The following is a 25,574-nucleotide window of genomic DNA, read 5'->3' on the forward strand; positions in this document are numbered from 1 at the left end:
TTGAGCGAAGGCGCGATGCACGCTGGGAGTAGTAGTCTCCAAGGAAAGGGAGGACGCGGTGCACGCTGGGAGTAGTAGTCTTCAGGCGGTAACCCCGCAGGTCCAAGGTGGGTGGAATCGAGAAGTCCGTCCCCAGGCCCGCCTTTTGTCCACGTCTCCCTTCAGCTGGCCAATGTTTTCCCTTGTGACCAGGGCCAGCCTCTCTTCGGGACGGTTCCCATTGGTCCTGAGGCTCAACGACTGCGGCACTACCCGGAAGTAGCGTTGGGAGGCGGTTTCCTAGACTACGACACCGGAAAGCTGGGGGAGGTGCTGCGGACTGTTGAGGGCGGAGGGCGGTGGCAGCGCTGGCGCTGGGGACCGGCTCGGTGGCTTCTGCAGTTTGGCGCCGGCGGCAGCCTGTCTAACTCCACATCCCGTCCTCGGCACGGCTTGCTGCCCCCTCGCCGCCGGCGTCCGGCGATGTGTCCCACCGACCGGGCGTAGCAGCTGCGCGTGCGCGGAACCGCGGGGCCATGAGCGAAGCCGCGGGCGGCCGGGGCTGTGGGTCCCCGGTTCCCCAGCGAGCGCCATGGAGCCTGGTGGCGGCGACGGCCGCGCTCTGCCTGGTGTCAGCCACGTCCGTGTGGACGGCGGGGGCCGCGCCCATGAGTAGAGAAGAGAAACAGAAGCTTGGGTAAGGGTCTTGCTTGGCAGCACCGGGGTGGGTGAGGCTGACCCTCGAGAGGTGCCTGTCATTGCGATCCCCGGGCGTGCCATGGCCCCTTGAGTCGCGATCGGAACAGCTGCTTCCACGCGAGGACCTTAGCGGGGAGGACAGGGTCCGGGGAAGATCGGTGGCCGCTGCTCACGCCGTGACTTCGGGGGCTGTCGGCGACAGGTGCGGGCTCGGTGGCCGGGGAGGGGGTACACCCGTGTGGCCGCGCGCGTCCTCGGTTGCCTGTCCACCCGGCCAGCCGGGGGTAGCTTTTCCTTTCTCACACAGTGAGCTTCCAGCTGGAGAATGTCTCCCGTCTCACGTTAGTTAAGGAAATGGTGCTTACACCTGTTAGGGGGAAGAGGCGTCCATTGGAACTTGAACTTGTCACATCTTACCATTTCCTTGCAAGTGTTTTCCCGCACAGCGTTTTCCTAATGGAACAGACTATTTGATGGTATGATGCAAAAGCCCTAATTAAGTGGACCTACTTATTTTTACTAAGAGTAGTTTTCTCAGTCTGAAAAAGTGTTGTCAAACTATCAGTTCTATTAGCAGCATTTAACTCAGTCATACCAAATTTGAGAGAGTCCACAAGTGAATAAGAAAAGAAGCCGAGAACCAATAGAAAGCGGGCAAAGGCATGAACAGTTAAGTCCGAAGAGAGGAAGTGCAAATGAGCAATAAACGTGAAAAGTTACTCAACTTCATTAATGTGAGAGGTGCAGATTAAAACAATGAGATAGCTGGGTTTTGCCGGTCAGATTGGTAAATATAAAAGACAGGGAGACAGTCCTAGCTAGTTCAGGTGTGAAAAGCAAACAATTTGGAAGTAGGGTAAATTAATGTAACTTATTCACACTATCTCCTAAAATTTAAATTGTGTATACGCCGATCCATCCATCCTGTTTCTTTAAATCTACCTTACAGAAATACAAGCACTGTTAGAGAAAGGTGTACACGGGGGTATTTTGAAAGAACAGGACTGTTTCTTGGTCGGGGGGTGGGGGGCGGGGGGGGGGGAAGGGACGGGGGGGGGGGGATGGCTGAGTATGGAGCCATCTGTATCATGGAGTAATATTTATACATTAAGGAAGAGCTCCGTCATGAAAAGGTCTATCCAGCATATAGTCACACGATAAAACAGAATCAGGTTGAAGGAAAATATTATAAATAGTGCTATACTTTGTAAAAATTTTTCTTATTTTCTAGTGGTACTGGGATTTGAACTCAGGGCCTCATGCTTGCTAGGCAGGCATTCTACCACTTGAGTCACTCCACTAGACATTGGAACTATTTGCCAGGGCCTGCTTCTAACAGGGATCCTTCTGATCTCTGCCTCCCAAGTAGCTAGGATTACAGGCGTGAGCCACTGGCACCCAGGAGATCTCTCTTCTTCTTTTTTTTTTTTTTTTTTAATATTGTTTAAGCTTGGGAAAAAAGTGGAAAGATAATTTAAATATCTTTGAACCGCCAGGTTTTAATTTATATGTTTCTTTATTTGAATCATTGCAAGACTCTTGTATTAATTTTTAAATAGCGGTAAAAGTTGCCTAATGGAAAAAAGTATGAAGTAATAGCTGTCAGAATTACCAGTAAACTTTAACAAGTATCTTAAATTTTCTCCCTATGAATTTAATTTATGCATCATTGATACCAGTTTTACCTAATATCCCATTCTGGGCAAATTCCATATGTTATCTCTGTAATCCTCCCTATTTCTTCGTTTTGCAAATGAAGTAATTTAAATTTACAGTTAACTTGTTCAGAGTTGCAAAGCTAGGAGTTGGTGGAGCCAGTTTTTAAACCCAGGTCTGTCTGACCCCATAGTCCATACACTGTTTTGCTCTCCTTAAGACTTGAAAGAAATGTATTTAGTCTGTTAAGGACAGCAATTTTGACTCACCATTCCCTTTTCACTAAAAAAAAAATTTTTTTTGATGGCACTGAGATTCAAACTCAGGGCTTCACGCTTGCTAGGCAGGCATTCTGACTACCTCTTGAGCCATACCTCCAGCTCTTTTTACTCTGTTTTTTTTTGGAGATAGGGTCTCGCTTTTTGCCCAGGAGGACCACAATCTTCCTATTCTTCCCGCCATTTCTGGAATGACAGGTGCCACCAAGTCCAGCTTTTTACTATTGAGATTGGATTTCACAAACTTTTTTGCCCAGGTTGGCCTAGAAATGTAATCCTCCTTATCTCAAACTTCCAAGTAGCTAGGATTATAGGCGTGAGCCTTGGCGCCTGTCTTGTCAAATTTTTTATTTGGACAAGAGTCATTAGATAAATCATGTTTGACCAGAATTTAATTTTTAATTTTTATTTTTTGGTGGTGCTGGGGTTTGAATTAAGGGCCTATACCTCGAGCCACTCCACCAGCCCTTTTTTCTGGTGGGGTTTTTCGAGATAGGGTCTCAAACTATTTGCCCATGCTGGCTTTGAACCATGATCTTGGTATTTAGCCCAGGCTCCAGAGCTGGGATTATAGACATGCACTGCCATACCTAGCTTTTTAGTACATTTTAATTCAGTTATTGAATAGATATAAAACCTGATAGAAGTATTTTTCCTGTTTAGTATAGTAATTATATTATTCTGTATGTAAATATAACTTTGTAAGGCCTTCCATGGTATGTCAGAGAGCAGCTGGGTATTAAGTAGTTTTGCTCTGAAGTATGTGTTGTAAAATTTCCTGATTGTATGCTGTATTAATTCAGGATTGGAAATAGTGTGTATTTCTTATCTGCAATCCTGATTTATCTGTAGTTTTGAAATTTAGTGGTTGCAAAGTTGAGTTAGCAAGTTCAAGCTTTGTCACCTATAATACACTTGCCTGGGCACTACTGTTACCAATTACAGGAATTTCTACTTCTTGGTATTAGTCTTGTATTAATCCCATTTCAGGGAAGGAAAAAGAAGAGTTTTTGTATGCCATTTATTAGTACATGAAAGCACAAATCTTAATCCCTCTGTGTGTGTGTGTGTGTGTGTGGTTTTTTTGAGGTACTGGGGCTTGATCTCTGGGCCTTCACCTTGAGCCACTCCACCAACCCTATTTTTATGAAGGGTTTTTTGAGATAGGGTCTCGTGAACTGTTTGCCTGGGCTGGCCTCAAACTGCGATCCTCCTGATCTCTGCCTCCCGAGTAGCTATGATTACAAGCATGAGCCACTGGCTCCTTTGCAAATTTTGCCTTTTGTTTTGTTTTGTTTTATGTTGCTAGCTTGCAAGATGTTTAGTATTTGCAATGTAATAAATGTCTAGAGGAATCTCATTTTCTGAGATCACTTGATCCATATTCTATCATACATATATATAAAGAATTAATGTTTTAGCAAGGTGATGGTGAGATCTTTTTAATAGTTAGGTAGTTTGTTTACTATTCAGAAAATTTGTTAGACCTTAATTCAGGTCACAAGCTGAGTGTACTTGGTTTTGCTGGTCATCAGGAAGGGTCTGGAAATTAGGTCTTGTCTATCTGCTAGCTTCACTATTGCCAGCATTTCGTCATCCAGGACTACATTTTCAAAAATGATAATTGCAGTATAATAGGAAGCAAAATAAAAATTTAATCAGCAATTTTCTTTAATATGCTTTTCAGTTGTTACTATTACAGTTGGAACTGGGGAAAGAGGAGTTAGTAAAAGATCGGTTAGCTATTTTCCTTTGCTAATTACTGAGACATAGGGCCTTGTCTGGCCATGATATCAACTTTTGTAGCTTTTCCTGTAGTACTTAAGGCCCAGTGAGGGTTTCATTGAAAGACTAATTCATTACTCCCAATTGTATGGGTTATGATTTAGCAAATCTGCTATGCAGATTTCTGCATCTGAAATCTCCAGTTTAAACAGCTGTGTTGGAGGTTTGAGAAACAGATTAGCTAAAACACATAATGCTCTGTCTGTCTCTCTGTCAAGCCCAACTCTTCCTTTTTGAGACGAGGTGTTACTTTATAGACCTCTGGCTTATGGTCCTGCCTCAGCCTCCTGAGTGCTGGAACAGATCTCTTTTGGGGCTTTAGATTCCTTTTTTTAGAGGTGAATACTCTTTTTGACAGCTTTTTGAGGGAGCAGAATACATTATAAAAGACATCTTTTGAAAGTGTGACAAATATTAACGTATACATACTCAAACTAGGCATTAGTGATTTTATTCAGTTTAATGGGAAATACAGAGGCTTGATAAAATACCATTTCATGGCTGGGTGAGATGGCTAACATTTTAATCCCTGCTACTTGTGAGGATCAGGAGGATCATGGTTCGAGGTCAATGCAAGTAAAAATGAGAGACCCGATCCGAAAAATAACTAAAACCAAAAAAGGTTGCAGATGTGGCCCAAGTCATAGTACGTGCAAGGCTCTGAGTTCAAACCCTAGGATTGCCAGTGTGTGTGTGTGATTTTATATTGATAACACACACCTGTCCCTCTCTTTTAGTGAAACATATAAGATAAGTAACAAGTGATACCAATACTTGTTTCTTCTGGGGGCTATCTGGTAATTCCTTCTCAAGTCAGATATAGTGAATGATTATGTTAAGAAGCGGAGTAATTGTTTTTCAGCATCAGATGTCCTTCTCTCTCATCATGGCATGCATCATTTAGCAGTTTTCTAGGAAAACCATAGATGAGTTTTTATATAAGTTAGAAGCAATAGTAAAAGTTTGGCCCAGCTGTTTGTGGTCAGTTAATGAAAACTTGTCTTACTAACTGATGTATTTCCTGATTCTGTTTCTATCGCTTTCTAACTCATTTTTTTTTTTTTTTTGACAGTACTCGTTTTTGAATACAGGGCCTCGTGCTTGCCAGGCAGGCACTCTCCCACTCAAGCCAGGTCCCAGCCCTTTTTGCTTTGGTTATTTTGAGATAGGGTCTCTTTATGCAAGGAGTGGCCTGAACCATGATCCTCCTGTTTGTGCTTTCTGTATAACTGGGATGACAGGTGCACACACATGCCTAGCTTTTATTGATTGAGATTGGGTCTTGCAAACTTTTGGTCTGGGCTGCCTTCAAACTGTGATTCTTCTGATCTCTGTCTCCCTTGTGAGGATTACAGGCGCAAGTCTGTACAGGCGCTTGACCATAAATTTTTAATTTTCTTACTGGTATATTTTTATGGGGAAGAATTAAGTTTTTGAAACATGATAAATAGAATATACTTAACTTTTTCCATTTCTTTTTTTTTCTAAATTAGGAATCAAGTACTGGAAATGTTCGATCATGCTTTTGGTAACTATATGGTAAGTAGCAAGCTTCTCTTTATGTACCATTTAAGTGAGCTGATTATTACGTGGGAATTTCGAAACCTGAATTACTAGCACACTTTTAAAAGAAAGCTTTTAAAAAGCAGGGCAGACATTAACAAAAGATAAAAGATTATTCCTGGCAGTGGTTCTTAGAGAATCAATTTATTGGATAAGAATAATCTGAAAAAAAAAAAAAAAAAGAACCTGAAATTGGATTATAAAGCTTTGTATTTAAACGGTTTACTTGGGTACTGTGAACATTCACTGAGTGCTTTATTTAACTAGATATTGTGGAGGTAAGCATGAAAAAGATGTTATATTTGACTTTAAAGGAAGTTCATACTCACAACTAGTTAAAAAAAACTATTTTCAATATTGCTTTATATACTCTATGAAGAAAACCATTGCTTAAAAGAAATAAACCTAGGTTCTGACCAAATTATATTCTGCTGGACTCTGAATTGAATGTAGCTTGTTTTCTGCTATTCTGACCCATACCATTTTAAATGTTTTAAAGATCCCTTAAGATGAAATAGCATTTTAGCTTTACAAGGTGAAGAGTTCTCTGTGGAGAGCAGATTATGAAAAGCTTACAAGAACTGGACATAAGCAAGGCGAGATGCAGCTTAATTGCCTTTATCTGTAGGCTAAGATAGGCATAGCCCTGGCCACGAAACAGAAAAAAGCAGAACAGCTGTGTCTCCTAAGTTTACCTTCAGAGAAGCAGGAAGCAGTTTCTCCTGTTACAATGTCACGCCCCTCCCCGAGAGCTGCTGCTCCACCCTGTTTGCCACTGTTTATGAAATAACTGCTGAAGGAGGACATGAGGTTTTTTGGGGCTTTGGCTTGCTTCTTTTGCTTTTGCTTTGGGCTTTTTGGTGTGGGAAGCTTTTGGAAGGGAAAAGAATTACTGAAGGGAAATTGCTGAAGGGAAAAGAATGGTTAAAGAGGGGTTGATAGAAAGTCTGCACCAAGAACTTTAACATAGGCCTTAGAAAAATTAAGCTAAAGAGAAAACTTTAATATAGGCTTTAGAAAGCTAAGGTAAAGAAAGAACTTTATACATAGGCCTTAGAAAAGCTAAGCTAAAGAAAAGCCAAAGAGAACATGGGACAGTGTACGCGATAGAGGACCAGGACGTTAAGAGTATGCATATGCAGTTTTTAGGCGCGGCTGTTGTTTGCAAGTCTGAGCACTGAGGCTTTAAGAAAGCTAACGAGACAGTGCAAGTCTAGGGGCAAAGTCTTTGAGAGATTATGCTAAAGAACAGCTAAGAGAAAACATGGGACAGAGCGAGCCTAAGGAAAGAGGTTTTAAGCAAGGTTTTAAAGAAGACTTTAGAAGCAAGGTTTTAAAGAAACGCAAGGAGTAAGGCCTTAAAGAATAAAGATAGAGAAAAGAAGCAAAGAGGGTTGGGTGTCTCCACCCAAGTGCCCAGTACACCTGACATCACTTTCTGTCTGTCTGTCTATCCCATGTCTTTTCTGAATCTCCATTCGCCCCCAGTTAGCCCCAGTTAGGGTTCAGTAATAACCAGGAGCTAGAGAAAGCTCGCTATAACAAGGGAGAGCGAGAAGACAGTGCCCCTCCAGTTCTCCACAAGAAAAAAAATTCTAGAGGTCTGTTGCACAATGATGTAGACGAAATAGCAAGCACGTTTTAGAGCTCAAAAAAGTTTTGCATATAAATTTGTATAATTTTGAAAAGTTTTAATCAGATTATCCTGAGACATTCTTCTTACAACCTTGTTTTTACGTTTTCAAATATGTCAGTAGATTTTTTCAATGAGTATAGTTCAGAAAATGTAGTTAGCTAAAGTTTGGAAGAGAACTAGCTTTAATTCTACTTTAAATATTTTTCAGCTAATTCTGTGAATCCATTTTTATTTATATTAGCCAAATATTTTCATATATCAACATCATTATTGTTACCTATGGACATCTAAATATATATACTTTATGTATTTTTGTATTTTTGATACACATTTTATATTTGATAATCCTTGTTTCCAAATTAATACATTTGGACAGGGCACATTTTGACTTCTCAATAAATGTTTTAGAATACAATGGTGATGAAATTTTGGTTATAAACATATTAAAAACATCATTTAAAATTTATTTCTCAAGACCTTAACTATTCCCTTAATATTTCTTTAAAAATCATTTATCCCTGGTTAATTCAGTTTTGGCAAAATACAATTTAACAAATTGAGGCTAATGGTTTAGAGATGGCCAAGTGAATTTATGCTATATCCTTCAATAGCAGCCAACTCAGAAATGCATACTTTTGGTTCCAAAGTTAAATAAAATAGGATACCAGCTGGATGAGTTTGTTACATCTTGGTGTGAACAGTATCCTCTCTTTGTAAAGTGAGGCATCTTTAATATCTTGTTCCTTTTAGATGAGCAGCAGAAAGTTGTATAATACATATTTTCTACTATAGAATATACTTAGTGGGTTGTCAGAGAGCAGGTACTGAGTGCAGTCCTCACAGGACTTTCTGGCCCAGTTCCAATTGTGATCTAACTGAGTAAATCTTTCTTCGAGCACCTCCTGTAAGATCTAAGGGAGAAAAATTTCAACTCCAAAGAATTGGAACTTTTGGAAATAACATCTGCTCCCGTATTTCCAGGAGGGCCACAGCCATCTGAAGACCCCTGTAATACATGTTTTTAAATGTTGAACTAGTTCACTGCAAGTGTGACTCTTGCACTGTTCTGGTGCTGTGCTCAATCTATGTGAGGTCTTATAACCCAAGATTTAGTCTAGAATTCACACGTTCCCTTTTCAAGTTCTCATCTAACACAACACAGTTCTAAAATGTTAAAGACAATCAAGGTACCTTTTATTTGTTATTTTAACTAACTTTTCTTTTTTTTCTCCCAGTTTCTATACTGTATACAGAGTGGAAGTATATAGGTTTTAGGATTGAGTGGCTCTGTGTTCAAATCCTGTCTCTGCTCTTTACCAGTTTGGACCCTAACCAAATGAGTTAACCCCTCTGAGCAGTGTCTTAGCATTGTGAAATGGGGATAATGGCAAAGGATTATTGTGGACTATGAGATTTTTGAGAGCAAAGACTATTTTCCTCATTTTTAACTTTTAATAAAAGTCATCTTTTGTATGTCCTGGAACATAAATGCTTATTAAATGCTTTTCTGAAAGAACTAAATTCTTGTGAAGATCAGGTGAAATAATATATCTTTGCATTTGATTATTGTGATGTATCTTTGCCTCCTACACTCAAAGAAATAATTTAATAAATTTCCTTAAAAATAAAAGCTAATGGTGATTTCAGGGTCCACATAACTCCTTCCTTTGTTGTAGTCAATTGCCTGCTGTGTTGAAATGTAAAATGCCTGGTACGTGGTGGGCTTTTAATAAATGTTGAAAGCTTTTTCCTCATTTCTTACTAGTTCTTCCTATTTACTCTCCAGTCTAGTCTACAATTAGAACAATTCCTTTAAGCTTCATGGTTCTCAGGAAAACAGGCATATAATACAATATGAGCAAGAACTCTGGACTTGGAACAGGATACCCTGAGGTGACTTTGTCACCTACCAGCTGGGTTACAATGAAAAAGTTAGCTAATCTCCCTGAGCTGGTTTCTTCCTCTCTGTAAAATGGAGGCAGTGGTTTGCCTGCCTCACAGGGTGGTGCTTAGAACTAGTGTCTAGCAGATAGGAAGCACTGGCCGCATCAGAGTTTACCAAAAACCTCTATGCCCGCTAGCTGCACTGATAGAAACTACTGCCATTATTATGCATTTTCTGCTGGGGTGGAAATTTCCCTTCTAAAATTCATTTAGGTTTCAATTCAGAACTTGTTTCCAGATTATGTAGAGAGCTTCCTTAAAGCTCACACATTCTTTCCTATTCTGGGCACATGTGCTTTGAACTTACATTTTCTTTCTGCTAATAAAATTAAAGGTTCTCTTCATGCTATTTCTTAATAACATGCTTTGCCAGCTTTAGGGAGAGTTCTACATTTCTGCTGTCCCTGGAGTCATATCTAGGATATTTTCTGCTTTCATCAATTATTGGTCTAATTGTTAACATAATGGCAGTTGTTCAACTAATCTCTAGTCTCAGCAGACAACAGTTTATCCACAGTGAATCGCACAGATGGCTTTCTCTTTTCCCCAAATAACATGAAATTTGATGTTTATTTTGGTAGTTCTTATATAATCTTTCTTAACCCCAGGCCACAGTCGTTTCTAAGTAGCATGTTTTGAATATTTATGCCAAGTTGAGTTTGCAAATTAAGTTAGGTGACAAAATGACATGTATTTATGTGATCCAAATGCAGAACCCTTTTGGATCTGAGTTCTCTGATGATATTTGTCTGTGTTTTTCCTAACTCTTGTAGACAACTCAGTTGAACTGTTGTAAGCTAAAGCTGCATTTTGGTACAGCCCTCCACGTTAGAAATGGACTTGGAATGAGCTGATAAGCACAATTTTCTTTGACACAAACTTTGTGTGTGTGTGTGTGTGTGTGTGTGTGTGTGTGTGTGTGTGTGTGTGTGTGTTTGAAACTGGTCTCACTAGGTAGTCCATGATGGTCTTGAACTCAAAATCTTCCTGCGTTGGCCTCCTGAGTACTGGGATTATAGCTTTGTGACACCATGCCTAGAGAATTAGTTTTTATTATTAAACCAGAGGAACTATTTTAAAACATAATTGGCTGTGAAGTTCTAGATTTATGTATGATTTCTTAGTAAAATTTCCTTTTCTCCCTTTAAAAAGAATTTTTTTTTTTTTTTTTGTGGTGCTGGGGTCTGAAGTCAGGGCCTCATGCTTGCTAGGCAGGTACTCTTAACACTTGAGCCAAGCCTTTTGCTTTAGCTCTTTTTCAAATAGGATCTTATGTTTTTGTCTGGGGCGGGGGCTGGCCTTGGACCACCATACTCCTACTTGCAGGTTGCTGCACAGCTGCGATCACAGGTGCATGCCACCGCGCCTGGCTTATTGGTAGACGTGGGGTTTTACTAACTTTTTGCCTGGGCTGGTCCACAATAGCAGTCTTCTCAGTCTCTTCCTTTTCCATCTTTCCCATATGAAACTCTACCTGATGTTTCTTTTTAATAGTTTATCTGTCAAAATAGCAATGTAATAGTATTTTAGAAGTATTACTAATGGAGGGGATATATTTCCTTGTTTGTCTGTCTCTTTTCCATATTTGGGTTTGAACTCTGAGCATCACACTTGACAGGCAGGTGCTCTACCTCTGGAGCCTTTTTGCTTTTATTTATTTATTTATTTATTTTTGAATGAGTTCTTGTGTTTTTGCCCAGGGCTGCCTATACCTAAATCCTTTTTACTCTTCCCTTGTAGGTGGGATGATATTGTACATACCATTATGCTCAACTTATTACTTGAGATGGGGGTCTCGCTAACTTTTTGCCTGGATTGGCCTCAAACTACTGTTCTTCTGATTTCCATGTCCTAAGTAGCAAGTGTTATAGGCATGAGCCACCGCACTTAGTTACAAGTCTCAATTTTGACAGTCATAAACAATTACTTCACCACCACAGTCATGATGTAAAGCAGTTCTATCACCCTTCCCAATTTTCTTTATGCTCCTTTTCTTACTTCTGATCCTTTAAACTACGGATGTATTCTGTGCCACTATAGTTTTCCATTTCCTAAGATTTCATATAAATTGGGCCTTATAGTATAGTGTTTTTACTTGAGTTTTTTGATTTAGCATAATGCTTTTGAGATGTATCCATGTTGTTGGAGACAGATTGTAGTTCCTGTTTATTGCTCACTAGTGTTGATTTGGTAGAACACTATTTATTAATTCACCAGTTGATGGATATTTGACTTGTTTCTGATCTTTGACTACTATTTATAAAACTGCTGTGAGCCTATGAGTACAAGTTTTTATGTGGGTATCCATTTTCATCTATTTCCCTTCTTGGAATAGGATTACTAGTTCATACGTTGAGTATAAGTTTAATTTTATAAGAAATTGCCACATTTTTGCAAAGTAGCTATAGCATTTTGCATTCCTCACCAGCAGTGTGTGAGCTTCAGTTACAACACATCCTCCCAAAAATGTGGTTTTAGTATTCTTAATTTTAGCCATTCTAGAGGGTGTGTAGTAGTATTTCATTGTGACTAATGATGTTGAAAATCTTCCCTTTTGCTGTTTGTATATCTTTTTGGATGAAGCATCTGTTGTCAAAGTTATTACACAATCTGGATATTAGTCCTTTGTCACATACATGTTTTATAGATATATTCTACCAGTTTATACTTTGACTTTTGAAGCACTAATGTTTTAAATTATGGTTAAGTCCAATTTGTCATTTTTTTTTCTTTTATGATTCATGGGTTTTTTTGTAATCTTACCTAAAAAATACTTACTTAGTCCAAGGTCATAAACTTTTTTTTCTTCTATATATCTTATAATTTTAGCTTGTTCATTCAGATTTATGACTAATTTTGAGTTAATTTTACATATGGTATGAAGGTTGACTTACATTTTTTTCTGTATGGATGGATATCTATTTCCAGCATCATTTATTGGAAAAAATATCCTTTCCCTATTGATTTTGTGTGTGTGTGTGTGTGTGTGTGTGTGTGTGTGTGTATGGGGGGGGATACTGGGGTTTGAACTCAGGATCTTGCTAGGCAGGTACTATATTATCTGAGGCGTGACCCCAGCCCTTTTTGATTTAGTTACTTTTTGAATAGGGTCTCATGTTTTTGCCCAGGCTGTCCTGGACTGTGATCCTCCTATTTGTGACCTCTGCATTTAGCTGGGATGACAACTGCACACCACCATCTCTTGCTGAGATGCTCAGTTGAGATGGGGTCTTGCTAACTTTTTACCTGGCCTGGCATGGAACTTCAATGCTCCCACTCTCTGCCTCAAGTAGTTGCAATTATAGGTATATGCTACCATGTCCAGCCTAGCTGTTGGTTTTTCATAGATGCCCTTTATCAGGTTAAATTTTCATCAGTTCCTTCCTCATTTCCTAAGAATTTTTTGCCATGAAAGGGTATTGAATTTTGTTAGATACTTTTCCTGCATCTAGTGCCATAATTTTTAATTTAAAAATCTGTTAACTATACTTTATTTCATTATAACATCATTTATTTATTTCATATAACACTATTTTATCAGTTTGATTTATTGTTGACCCAAACCAAATTGACTAAGATGTATTGGAGAATTTGGAAAATTTTGTTCATATTTAACTTTAAGTACAAGCTTAAAATACAGTAACACTTTAGTCTGTAGTGATTAATTAATTATTTTGAGGATACTGAGGTTTGAACTCAGCTTCACACTTGTTAGGCAGGTGCTCTACCACATGAGCCATACCTCCAGCCCCTGTAAGAATTAAAATCAGAAGACAGCTCATTTTTGGTACTTGTTTCTCCTCAGTGCTGAAAAACATTTTGTAAAATATGATACTTAGGGAATGGAGGGGAGATGGCACAAACAATGTATATACATGTAAGTAAATGTAAAAATAAAAGGAGAAAGAAAAAAATATGATACTTGAGGAGTAATAAATGTTCAGTGTATCAGTTGAGCCTAATTTAGTGGACTCCTAAATACTTGAAAAACTTTGATAAGTGAGTGGAAATGATGAATGAAATAGATCAGAAAAATTGGGGTAGGAAGTGAAAAGGCAGATGTTATTAATATGTGATAGGTGGCTTATTAAATATCATTTAGTTTTTATTTTCAGAAGGAATATCTTGTCTGCTCAAGGAGGAAGAGACTTAACCATATTCTGGAGTAGAACATTAAGATGTATATAACTATTGAAAATTAAGTATGTTTAATATTTTCAATGACTTACTTGTAATTAATGGTTTTAAAAAATTAGTATTTTTAGTAGAATAAAAATCTTTTCCCTATACCTAGTTTTGGAGTTGGTTTTTACTAAAAAGTACATCCTTAATACCATTTTGACTTGACTATTTTAGAGCTGAGTTTGTCACCCTAAAGCCCCACTAAATTTAAAGTCCAGTGTTAAGAATGTGCAATGTTTTGTTTTAGTTTACTTTTGCTTTTAGCTGGGCATATGTTCTCCTTACTTTTTATTGGACTCTTTCACACCTGAGTTTTATCTCTGGTGGTAATTACTAAATGTCATCATGGCTCTGAGTCATATCAGTGTGATTTAGCTAGCCCTCATCCTGGCCACACATTGTTAGAAGAGACATCCTGCACTTCAAATGGCCAGGACGTCTGAAGCCTGGTGAGGCTGTGTATTTGCCACGTATGCATTGCTCTGGACTTGCGCAAACCCTCTGTAGTTTGCTTTGTGGTTAACCCAAAGAAAAGGCTGTGGTTTTATTTTTATCCTTACTCTTGAAACAAAGAATGTGAGTATTTTCACACCTGGTTTAAAGCTCTTTTATTTGGTTTTTCTGCTTTGTAATTGCTAGTAATATTTTTGTTACCCAGATAAGTGCAGGGTTTGAATTTTCATTTTTAATTTGGATTTTTAATTCATATTTCATTTTGACAGAAATATTTGTGTGTCTGATTTTTAAAACCCTATAAATCAGGGCTGGGGATTTAGCTCAGTGAAAGAGTACTTACTGACCCTGAATTTGGTCCCCAGCACCGGTGGGGTGGGGAGGAAGTTAAACCAAAATAGTAATATGAAGGTTCTAAGTAGTGGTTTAAAATAGCAGGGAACTTTTAAATAAACAAATTAACATTTGAATGATATTTTTACAGAGTAACTTTCATAATACATTAGCAACTTTAAAAATTATTACTTTTCTTGGCTGCTAAATGTTGTTTATATGTGTTGAATGTGAAACTATAAAGCAGTAAAAATAATGTACATTTTAGGAAGTCAGTTCCTTTGGAATTGGCACTTGAAAAAGTAGGAATTGGACATGTGAAAAGATACATGCAAAAGTAATTAGGAATTCATGCTGAAAAACATTTGTATCATTAAAATTATGAAGCAAGAGTATCAAATTCAGAATTTGATAGCTGTATGTGGAATCTAATTATATCAAAACATTCATTGCCTAGAATCATCTTCTCAGGGAATAATCATTGAACACTTGATTTTTCTATATACTTGAAGGACTAGTCTTCAATGCTTTTTGTATTCTTTTGCCTACTTTAAAGATGATTCTTCTTTTTTTTTTTTTGGTCTTTTCATTTCTATTGACCATGTGTTTCATGTTCCTGCTAATTATGAGTTTGGAATCTAGATAACTGAGTTGAATGAGAGGCAGTGGGAGTGAGTTGGACATGTAATTGGGAATATTTTTGCTGATCTTGAAGAATTAAAATCTTATGGGCAGTCAGGTGATTAAAAACAAGTCACCTATAATGTACAAAAGATAAACTAGTTTTGGAAACTTTGTCATAGCAATACTCAGTGAATGCAAGAGGGGTGTAGAAATGTGTCTTCAAATTTCTGAAGGAAAGAAAAGAGGTCCTTTTGTTTGCTCTCTTGAGACAGAGTCTTGATGTGTAGCCCAGGCTGGCCTCCAACTTGTGATCCCCCTGCATCGGCCTTCCAAATGCTGGGATTTGCAGGCGTGCATCACCACATCTGGCAGAAAAATGTCATAAGCATTTCATAACTATTCAGATTATTTTTTCGAATATAAGTAGCATTTAGAAAATTAGCTACCTTGGGAAACAATATTATTATATCCCTATTTCATATTAGAAACAAAAATAGAGTAAGTATCTAAATGTAGAAAAATAAAATTATATAAGAGTGTTTCCAGAGACTCAGGGTAGTCTTTGTAAGCATGTCTGAAACCCAGAATCCACAAAGGAAGAGAGAGATAGCTTTGACTACATATTTAAAACTTAAAATGAAAGCACCATAAACAAAAGTAAAAGTCAAAAGACAGAGAAAAATATTTACTGTATGTAACAGATATAATGTATAACAGTTTAATTTGGCCACAAAAACAATAAATTAAAAAAGTGGGTAAAAGACTTAATAAAGATTTCAAAAAAGTAGATGCATATCCTTATTAATATACTGAAACTTGGGATACCATTTTTATCCAGATGATTAGTTAATTGTGAAGCATTGAGAATCTCCTATGTTAGACTACAATAAATTGTAAACTGTTTCCCTTGGTTTCATAGTACCTATCACAAATTCATTATCTAGCTGCCTGACCCAGCAGGTCTGTTTTTTAGTAATCTACAAAAATACTAGCACATGCATGAAAGGTATACATGCACATCGGCATTTATTGCAGCAGTGTTTATATGGTGAGAAGTTGAAGTCAGCAATTAATAAAGTTTAGCATATGTGGACTATGGAATACTGGGAGGAACAGGTACTAGCAGAGCTTGGTGCAGGGTTGTAGCGTCAGATTACCTGCCTTTGAATTTGGGTCCGTGCAAGTTGCATCACCTGGACTTACTTGATTTTTTCTGGGCCTCAATTTTCTCATCAGAGAAATGAAGGTAATTGAATCTACTTCAAAGGGTGTTGAAATAGTTAAATTATTTAAATGAATAGAATAGTGCTTAGAAAATAAGTACTTAGTAAATATTGGTTAATATTAAATTATCATTTTGCAGTTACTAGAATAAAGTACGTCCGTAACATTATAGTGTGAAAAAAAACCCCTGTGATTTAAGTATACATTTTAGAGTAATATGTGTATATAGCATGAGCACCTGTTTATAAATAAAATTTTAAAATGAGGGACCTGGAGATATAGCTCAGTGGTAGAGCCCTTGCCTAGCATGTGTGAGGCTTTGGGTCCAATCACCAACATTGAAACTGTGTGTGTGTGTGTGTGTGTTGTGTGTATGTATGGGGGAGGAGAGAGAGTGAGTATGAGTGTTATATTTGACACTGGACCATATCCCTATGATCACCAGTAGAAAGGACCCTGATTAATAAGGCCTACTATGCTGACCATTGGAGAATCTGGTCAAGTCTCAGCTCTTAGCTGGGGTGGCACATGCCTGGGACTCTAGCACTCTGGAGGCCAAGGCAGGAGAGTAGAAAGTTCAAAGCCAATTTGGGCTATATGCAAACTATTTAAGAGACCTTGCCTTAAAAAGAAAAAAATTAAAAATGATATGTGTGCATATGTTTTAATAAATCTGGAAGTACAAATGCTGATCTTAATGATAGTGACCTCTGAGGAGTCAGATTAGGGGAAAGAAATCATATTAGAGGTTTTTTAAAAGAAGTTTTTTTTGCATTTTTTTTTCCTAGCATGTGTTACATTTGTAATTAAAATTTTTAGTCTTCTATAAATTGTAAAGCTAGTACAGCTTTTGAGTAACCTTTGTTTTACTTGTTTCTAAAGTGTGAGAAGGGCATATTCTCCAAATGACGTGTACTTTCTCTTGTTTTCTTTAGTGACTTATTAAGGTTTTCTTGGCAGGAACACGCTTACCCAGCTGATGAACTCATGCCTTTGACCTGTAGAGGTCGTGTTAGAGGCCAGGAGCCAAGTCGGGGTGATGTCGATGATGCCCTGGGAAAGTGAGTATAAGGACAAGGTGTAACATAGCATTCCAAAATATCTAAGACTCAGATTTCTTAAAGGCTATTTGCAGTCATTTTTCTGGGGATTGACTAAATTTTAAAGATGGCTGAAAGTATTACATGAAGCTCCTTTGTTCTTTTCTGTTGTCTTTTGTTAAAAAATTAATTTAGCCTTTAGAGAAAATTTAGTTTAAGCTGAATATAACTTTTAAAATATACATAACTTTGATATAATTTAAAAATGTGTAGAAAGTCACTAACATAAGATATTGCTGCTTCAATTTCTTTTGTTTTGAAAAGACCTATTAAATGTTTCTCTGTGTCTTCAGAGACATAGAATGTTATGACTTTTCAGGTTCTTTCAGTGCTCTTTAGTTCACATTACACTAAGACACTCGGAAGTACTGGTTATTAGAAGCTACCAGCCAATAGGATATAGATAATTCTACTTATACATTCAGGATGAAGTACTTCAGATTCTAATATTTTGTATCTCATTATACTTGTTTCTTAGGTTTTCCCTGACATTGATTGATTCTTTGGACACTCTTGTGGTAGGTTCAATTCTTCTTGGAATTACCTGTTTTATAAATTTCATGATATGCACACTCAAGTTTATAATGTAATCACTGCAGTAACTGTGGAATAGAAGCCTTCTGAATTGAAAGATGTCAGATCTTTGCTTCAAAATAAATCTTTAACATTGTTGAATTGATGTCAAGTGAGTGTCAAGTAGAATTACATAGAATAATGGAGACACCCAAATGATTGATGGAGTTGTCAACCTGTGTGCTGACATCTTAGAAAGGTTTTCTTCCTGCTTGGAGGTTGAAACTATTAGAAGAAAGTGATTTTGGAAAATGCCATCAACATTCTTGTTCCATAATGATATGCCACAGTAGTAATGAAATTGTTAAATTAGAATCTTTTTTTGTGCTGTTTTCATAAATAAAAAAATTATTTTTCCTAGCACCCAAGTGATGATTTTTGGCCTTCTGTTTCAATCTCATATGTTTCAGAAGTCATTTTCATTAATTCTGATTCAGAACTGTTTGTGATGGCACAGGGGGAAGATTGAGTTCCAGATGTCATGATTTCTAAATACAGTGTCTTTCTAGTGTTTAACTTTTAGGCTGTTATAGTATAAAAGTAGGTTGGTTGAAGGATTTTCCTTATGGCATAATTAATTATTAACTTTGAGTTGATGTCACAAGTGCTGATTAATAATTTAAAAACAAGGCAAAAATTCTTTGGAGTAGCAGAAAAATTTTCAGAACCTGGCTTTATTTCCCAATATTGTTTCTATATCCTTTCCTCACTATTATCAGCCCTAATAGTAGCTTAGTAAGATCACTTGTGAAGTTTTAAAAAAAAAAAAAAAAACCTTCCCATTTAAGGTTATTCTAATTTAAAGTTCTCTTTGGTTTTAGAATGCAACCATGACTGAGGAGATTGATGAAATATGCAAACTGCACTAATAACTGTGAGAAGTAGAAGGAATATTGTATGCCTTTATTTATGCCACCAGAGCTTGAATTCAGGGTCTCAGCCTTGCTAGGCAGGTGCTTTGTCACTTGAGCCATGCCTCCAGCCCCTATATGCCTTTATTTTGATTTAGCTGTCCTAGGTTTTCTGCAATGATAGGGGAAGAGAAAAAGATATGAAATATCCTGTAAGGCACAGATGATCACCTGGGAGAAACTAAGGGGGTATTGTCTATTTGTAACTAGCTGAGTCTACTGTGGTATGGGGGGAAGAGAAACTGTGTGTTAGAAAAGACCATAGATGCACTTATATTTCTTTCTTACTCTGTTATCTTGGCTTTATTTTTTCGTATAGCAGTTTCCCATCATTTTTCTGTAGATTTTCAGTTCATTTTCATGACTGTGGACCACAGGTACCATATGTGTTTTATAAAATATTCCTAGAAATGAAGGAAAAAAGTGGTTCTAGGCTTTGTAACTTTACTACATTTAGAAGTTATTGACCTCTGATTGGGCAGCCATGAATTATTATGAAGGTAATGTTTTCAAATTGTACTGATTAAACACTTTGGCATTGAGTCTCAGCATTACCTGGAGTTAGTTAGAAATACAAATTCTCTGGCCTCATCCCAGACACAATAAATCAGAAACTCTGGGAGTGAGGCCTACTGGTCTGTTTTAAACAAGCTTCCAGGTGGTTCTGATGTATGCCAAAATTTTTGAGCCTCTATACAATGATGCAGTACTTTTTAAATTTCAATGTACTCAAAAGGAACATAGGAATCTTGCTAAAATGCAGATTCTGATGAAGCAGATCCAGAGGTGGAGCCCAAGAGTCTGCATTCCTGATAAGCTGCAGTGTGGTACTCAGAAGGGCCCTCTGACTAATGAGGCTGTGGTGTAACCTGAGTTACAACTTCTCGTAGTTGGGGAGTAGCAAGAAGTGTTCACATTATACTGATAGCCATCATCTTGCCAAATTACTTCTGTACACCCCTGTATTTAACATCAAGGGCTTAGAGTAAATACTAATCCCTGTTGACTATATTATTCCTTACTAATCTTTACTTCAGAATCAGGTAAGCCATGGCGGTTTGTTGAAGCCATCTTGAAGAAGAGTCAAGAATAAAAAAGTCTTACAAACATTTTTAAAATGATACTTTAAAAAATTAATCTTGATCTTTTTAATTTCAATGTTATCAAGTAGGAATAACCGAAGTAACTCATTATAGCTTGGAAATGTACAAATTTAGTTCAGATTTTTATCATGATCATGAACATTTCCTTTTGAATTTAAATGGAGGAATTAGAGGAAATTCAAGTACTTGGAATGTTTTTCCTTCTTAATGCTATCTTAAAACTTTTTGTCAATACAAGTATTAGAATTTCTAACTATCTTTGCCTTTAGCTGTGATGATTTTTCATTTTGTGATTTAGCAGTTTGAAAATATTAACAAGACAGATCAGTTATAATATTGCACACAACTCCGTCATTTTTATTTTGGTCATACCATAGTATGTCAAGTAGAATTTGTATTGTCATGTTTGAGCTCCAGATTTAGCTGTTCAACCATCTAGTTTCAATTGATTGTCATGTAGTCAAGCACTAAATCTTCAGTATGCCTTTTAATTCAACATTACTGTTAAATATGTAGGAAAATATTGAAACAGGTGAAGGGTACTAGGGAAAGGAGGAGACCTGGATTCCTCTTCTGCTATCAGTTAGGAGCCTAAGAAGCTCATTGAGTGACAGATCTGTTGGAATGAATTTTCTAGCTAATTATGGGCAGAGATAACTCCGCACAATTTTATTCTTTCCCTGAAGTAGAGAGTATTGGTACTATTCTTGGTTTTATTTTGGAAAGAAGGAGGAAAAACCATTTTTTTCAGTTAGAGATGCAACTCAGACCTATGAACACATGTGGAAGGAAGGCTAACCTAAGTTAAAAGAGGCCAGCAGGGAAAAATTCTTAGGAGATAGACTAGGGAAAGACTAAGGTTAGCAAAGTGATAGCAAAAGGTGTGTGCGTGGGAGGATGGGGAGAGTAAGACAGTTGTGTCTCATTCCAAAAGTGACAGAAAGGCTATGGTGCATCTGCCTTTGTTTCTGTAGAGTTTACATGGATTTTGAGATTGAGAAAAGAAACTAGTTAGTTTAAAAAATAGGCTTCCTACTATATTTGACTCAGGACTTCCCCTAATTTGACATAAATTTTAGGCACATACTCTTATGGAATATTTCATACCTAAGTTAAAATTTTTAATGAAGCTGTTAGATCAAATAAAAAGTACTACACAATATTATCCACCAAAGAGATTATACAGTCAAGTAAAGGTGAACTATTTTTAATGTACCTGGGCTCTGAATAACATCTAATCATGAATTCTTAATTTAAACTGAAAAATGATAGCAGCCTATATAATGACAGTGACCCCTTCAGGGAGCTCATTGTAAGAACACACTGAGGGCCCAACATGGTACACACCTATAATCCCAGCTACTACTCAGTAGGCAGAGATCAGGAGGATCACTGTTGGAGGCCTGCTTGGGCAAAAAGTTAGTGAGACCCCCAGGTCAACCTATAAGCCAGTTGTGGTGGTATGTGCCTATAATCCCAGCTATGCAAGAGGTGTAAGTGGGTGGATCATGATCTGAGACTGCCCTGGACAAAAACTGGAGATCCTATTTGAAAAATAACTAAAATAAAAAGGTCTGGGGGTGTGGCTGAAATGGTAGCGTGTCTGCCCTAGCAAGCAAGAGGCAGTTCAAACCCCAGGAGTAGAACCACCCCCACCAAAAAAAAAACCCCAAAAGAATCCACCGAGATTTTAGTTTAATCAGGATTATAGACATGTGTGTTAATAATAGTACTGATTTTAAACATGTGGTATTAAATATTATTAAGTCAGACACTGCTAAAAGCTTTTACATACTTACCTCATGTAAGAAAACAATCCTACAAGAGTAGTTATTTCTTCTTTTTATAGATGAAGAAACATGCTCAGAGAGTGAAATAACTTGACTTGGATCACATATGTAGTGAGGAAAGAACCAGAACCAAAACAAGGCCTGCTTTTGGCTGTAACATTGCCCTGCCACCTTATTGACTGGGGCATGTGGAGTGAAGACGGCAGGTGTGTGGCTTAGGGTCAGTCAGATGAAGAAAGTTGTTTCTTCTGAGCAATTTTTAAGATAGCTCTTGGTGAATCGGATGATATTTTGTTATTCTGACTTGGAAACCAAATCCCAATAGGTCATGGATTTTATGTAATGTATGTATTGGGCGGTGGGGAGAGCGAATGAATGAATTATCTTTTATCTAAATTGGTTGGGACTAGAAGTGTTACAGATTTCAGACTTTGTATTTTGGAATATTGTCATAAACTTTACAGATTGAACATCCCTATTGCAAAAATCTGAAATCTGAAATACTGAAAAATATGAAACATTTTGAATGTTGCCAACATAACATTCAAAACTCAATTATTTTGGGTTTTGGATTTTTGGTTTAGAGATGCTCAGTCTGTATTAAGACACCAGTATCAGTTTCTTTGATGAGTGTTTTAAAGCCCTAAAGATACTTCAGTGTGTCTAAAGGAGAAGTGTATGATTAGGCACTTATTTTGTTCAGTATATTAAGTATATTTTCCTAATATACTTAAGGAAAATATTATTTTATGTCGCTTTTTTGAATGTCAAAAGTATGCTAAGTTGCCTTTACTAACTCATCCTGAGGATATTTCTACTTGACTTGGTAGAATAGAATTTTATTTCTTAATTTTCTTCTCCTAGGTATTAAATAAAACTAAAGAATTTGAAGATGCGGTGAGAAAAGTTTTAAGAGATGTTAACTTGGATAATGATGTAGTTGTATCAGTCTTTGAGACAAACATCAGAGTTCTTGGGTAAGTGTGTAAGACTAAAACTATTATTTTAATAACAAAAGCTTAGAGCTATTTATTTCTTGAGAGTAATAAGTTTCTTATGCTTAAAAGATTAAAAATTAGGGTCCTATGAAACTCAGGGCTATGCTGTGTCAAGTAGCAGCAGTCTTTAGAAATACCTGTAGGTTCATCAGAGGTAATCCCTGTGTAAAAAGGAATCACAGGCTGAACAATAATAGTAGCTATATCATTGTTTCTTCACTAGCTTTCATAGTGTGCTATTTTTAGCCAAGCACCGCTGGCAGAGAAGCCAAATGAAACTCAATTTATGGGATTGCCTTTCATTTCAACAATTTGAAATACTCTTGAGATGTTTAAAAATATGAAATTACAAGATTTATTAATTTGTTTCAGTATTGTAAATTTTTGTATTTAATGATGACTTTATGTTATTATGACTCATTTCCTTTTGTCAAAGTAAGTTCATCTTCAGTTAAATATCAGATAGTTATATTGCTTTTCAAAGTTTTTTAATCTTACATTCTATATAGTAAGATGTTTTTTATTTTTAACTGTTATAGTAAGAAAGTTAAAAATTTCATGGTAATTATTTAATTTAAAATTCATTGAAATTAATTTTTCACATTTGTTAAAATAGATACGGTGTCTTCCTTGTTCTTTAAGAAAAATTAAGGAATTTAAGAATGCCAAATACTTTATTACAACACAGAACATCTGATTTTTTTTTTTAAATATATTGGCCATATACAGTTTTGGCAAAAAATGAGTAACCAGTAAAGAATTAAGTTCTTCTGTAGTGTTTCTTTTCGTATGCTAAGTTGTTGATGACAGAATACGCACACCTTTTTAGGTGGTGACCTTAAGCATCTGTAAGCTGTGGATAATGTTGGGTGTCTGTGGTCACAGGGGTCTTTTGGGTGGACACTCACTGGCCATCATGCTGAAAGAAAAAGGCGAATATATGCAGTGGTATAGTGATGAGCTTCTCCAAATGGCAAAGCAACTAGGTTACAAACTTTTACCAGCTTTCAATACGACCAGTGGCCTTCCTTATCCAAGAGTAAGTCATTCTAAAAATGAACGATTGTCTGTGTACAAATGAATTTTTGTGATCAAAGCTATGTAACAAATTTATATTAACATTTCAATTTGCTTACATTTAAGTGATGTGAGAATTCGATTAGTGTAGACTTTGTTGTGTCTCCATGTAACAGATTGATTATGCTGCAAAAGAAACAGATGCTGAATTAGGAAGTGGGCAAATTGTGGGTAGCAGAGTTACAGTTGGGGCAGTGAGAATAGGTAGGTGTCATTCAACAAAGGCCCTCGAGGATACAAAGAGCCCAGCACAGATCTGTCGCAAGGAGGAAGTGAGCTAGTGGAAAGGAGAGCACTCAAGAGATGTAGGAGGCAAACCCTCGTGGGTAGTGTTATGGATGCAAAGAGGAAGTGTGAGAAAGGGGATGTGCTAGAAAATTTGAGATTCAAGTAGAGGAAGGCTGCTAAGTGGATGTAAGCACTTACTTGGGGATTTCTTCTGTGTTGGTAGTTATAAGAGAGTTGGCAGCAGTCAGTTGAGGAAGGTTTTTTTTTTTTTTTGCCCCTCCTAGAAAATGTTATATTTAAAGCAGAGGGAAGAAAGCCATTAAGATGGAAAGAGCTGTCTCTTCTGACTGATTTCATTCTTTAACAGTCATTCTCTCCTCCTTAGTCAAGTCAGATATCTTCATCCTTACAAAGCTCTATCATTTTTTCCTCTTCTATTGGCTATTAAAGCCAATATAATTTTATTTCTAAACTACTGTAGCCTCTTAAAGTAGTCACCTTTTCTCTGGTTTATTATTCAGAGCACTTAAAAAATTAATTTTGCTAAAACATAATTATTATCAAATTACTTTCAAAAGTTTTACTGACTCTCCTTATTGCATTAACTGTTAACATTAAGAATTCTTTTTTGGACTGGCATGGAGGCTCACGCCTGTAATCCTAGCTACTTGGAAGACAGAGATCGGGAGTATTGCAGTTTGTGGCCACTCCCAGCAAAAGAGTCAGTGAGACCTCACCTCAGTGAAAAAAAACAGCATGGTGGTGCACACCTGTCATCCAAGCTATGTGGGAGATACAAAACATGATTGCAGTCCAGACCTGCTTGGGCAAGAAAAGCAAAAACCTGCCCCAAAAATAACTATAGCAAAAAGGGCTGGGGAAGTGGCTCCAGGGGTAGATCACCTGTTATGTAGTTTGGTAATAGACTTGCTGATGTTCTTCATGTACCCATCCTACCCCAGTGAAATCATTTTCCCTCTCTGCTGAAATAATCTATAGTGCTCCTCCAAAACCCCAGTTTTTTTTTTTTTTAATTTCATTACATGCTTTGAGGCCTCCCTTCTCTACTACCTGACATAACTTCTCTACCAATATAAATCAAGTAAGGCTCATTGTCTGTAGTAGGAAATCACCTTTGATGAGGTAGCATGGTATAGGCTGGTGCTTTTCAAACCAGCAATCACATCGCATTGATTTACCCATCAATTTAGTGGGTCATGACCACTAAATTGGTTTTTTTTTTTAAATGAAGCAGGCTAAAATTAAACCTCTTAGTTAAATTTCCAGTTTCTGATCTTTTAAATAGTTGTCCTGTGAACATCCTTATATACATCTTTTTATACATTTCTCTTTTCTCCTTTCAGATAAATTATTAGAAGAGGAAATAAGTCACAGAACAGGGAGTGCATTTTAAGGCTTTGAGTACTTTTTGCCCAAT

The 25,574-nt window shown here is 37.1% G+C and overlaps 1 protein-coding gene across 8 annotated transcripts in view; it reads left to right on the top strand.

Annotated features, from left to right (window-relative positions):
• Positions 1–299: 299 nt before the first annotated feature.
• Edem3 (ER degradation enhancing alpha-mannosidase like protein 3) overlaps positions 300–25,574 on the top strand; it is a 68,648-nt gene continuing 43,373 nt past the window's right edge. For 4 of the 8 annotated variants that reach the window (XM_020177078.2, XM_074047262.1, XM_074047259.1 and 1 more), the window contains exons 1-6: positions 301–676; positions 5,891–5,936; positions 17,317–17,417; positions 17,935–17,974; positions 22,698–22,810; positions 23,717–23,870. In XM_020177078.2, coding sequence (XP_020032667.1) covers positions 516–676; positions 5,891–5,936; positions 17,317–17,417; positions 17,935–17,974; positions 22,698–22,810; positions 23,717–23,870 — 615 coding nt within the window. In that variant the 5' untranslated portion in view covers positions 301–515. Of the gene's footprint in view, positions 677–5,890; positions 5,937–17,316; positions 17,418–17,934; positions 17,975–18,027; positions 22,040–22,697; positions 22,811–23,716; positions 23,871–25,574 lie in introns of those variants that run through there. The other 4 variants (XM_074047258.1, XM_074047260.1, XM_074047261.1 and 1 more) reach the window with 2 other exon arrangements.

Source organism: Castor canadensis, chromosome 11, assembly GCF_047511655.1.
Source record: "Castor canadensis chromosome 11, mCasCan1.hap1v2, whole genome shotgun sequence".
Lineage (NCBI taxonomy): Eukaryota > Metazoa > Chordata > Mammalia > Rodentia > Castoridae > Castor > Castor canadensis.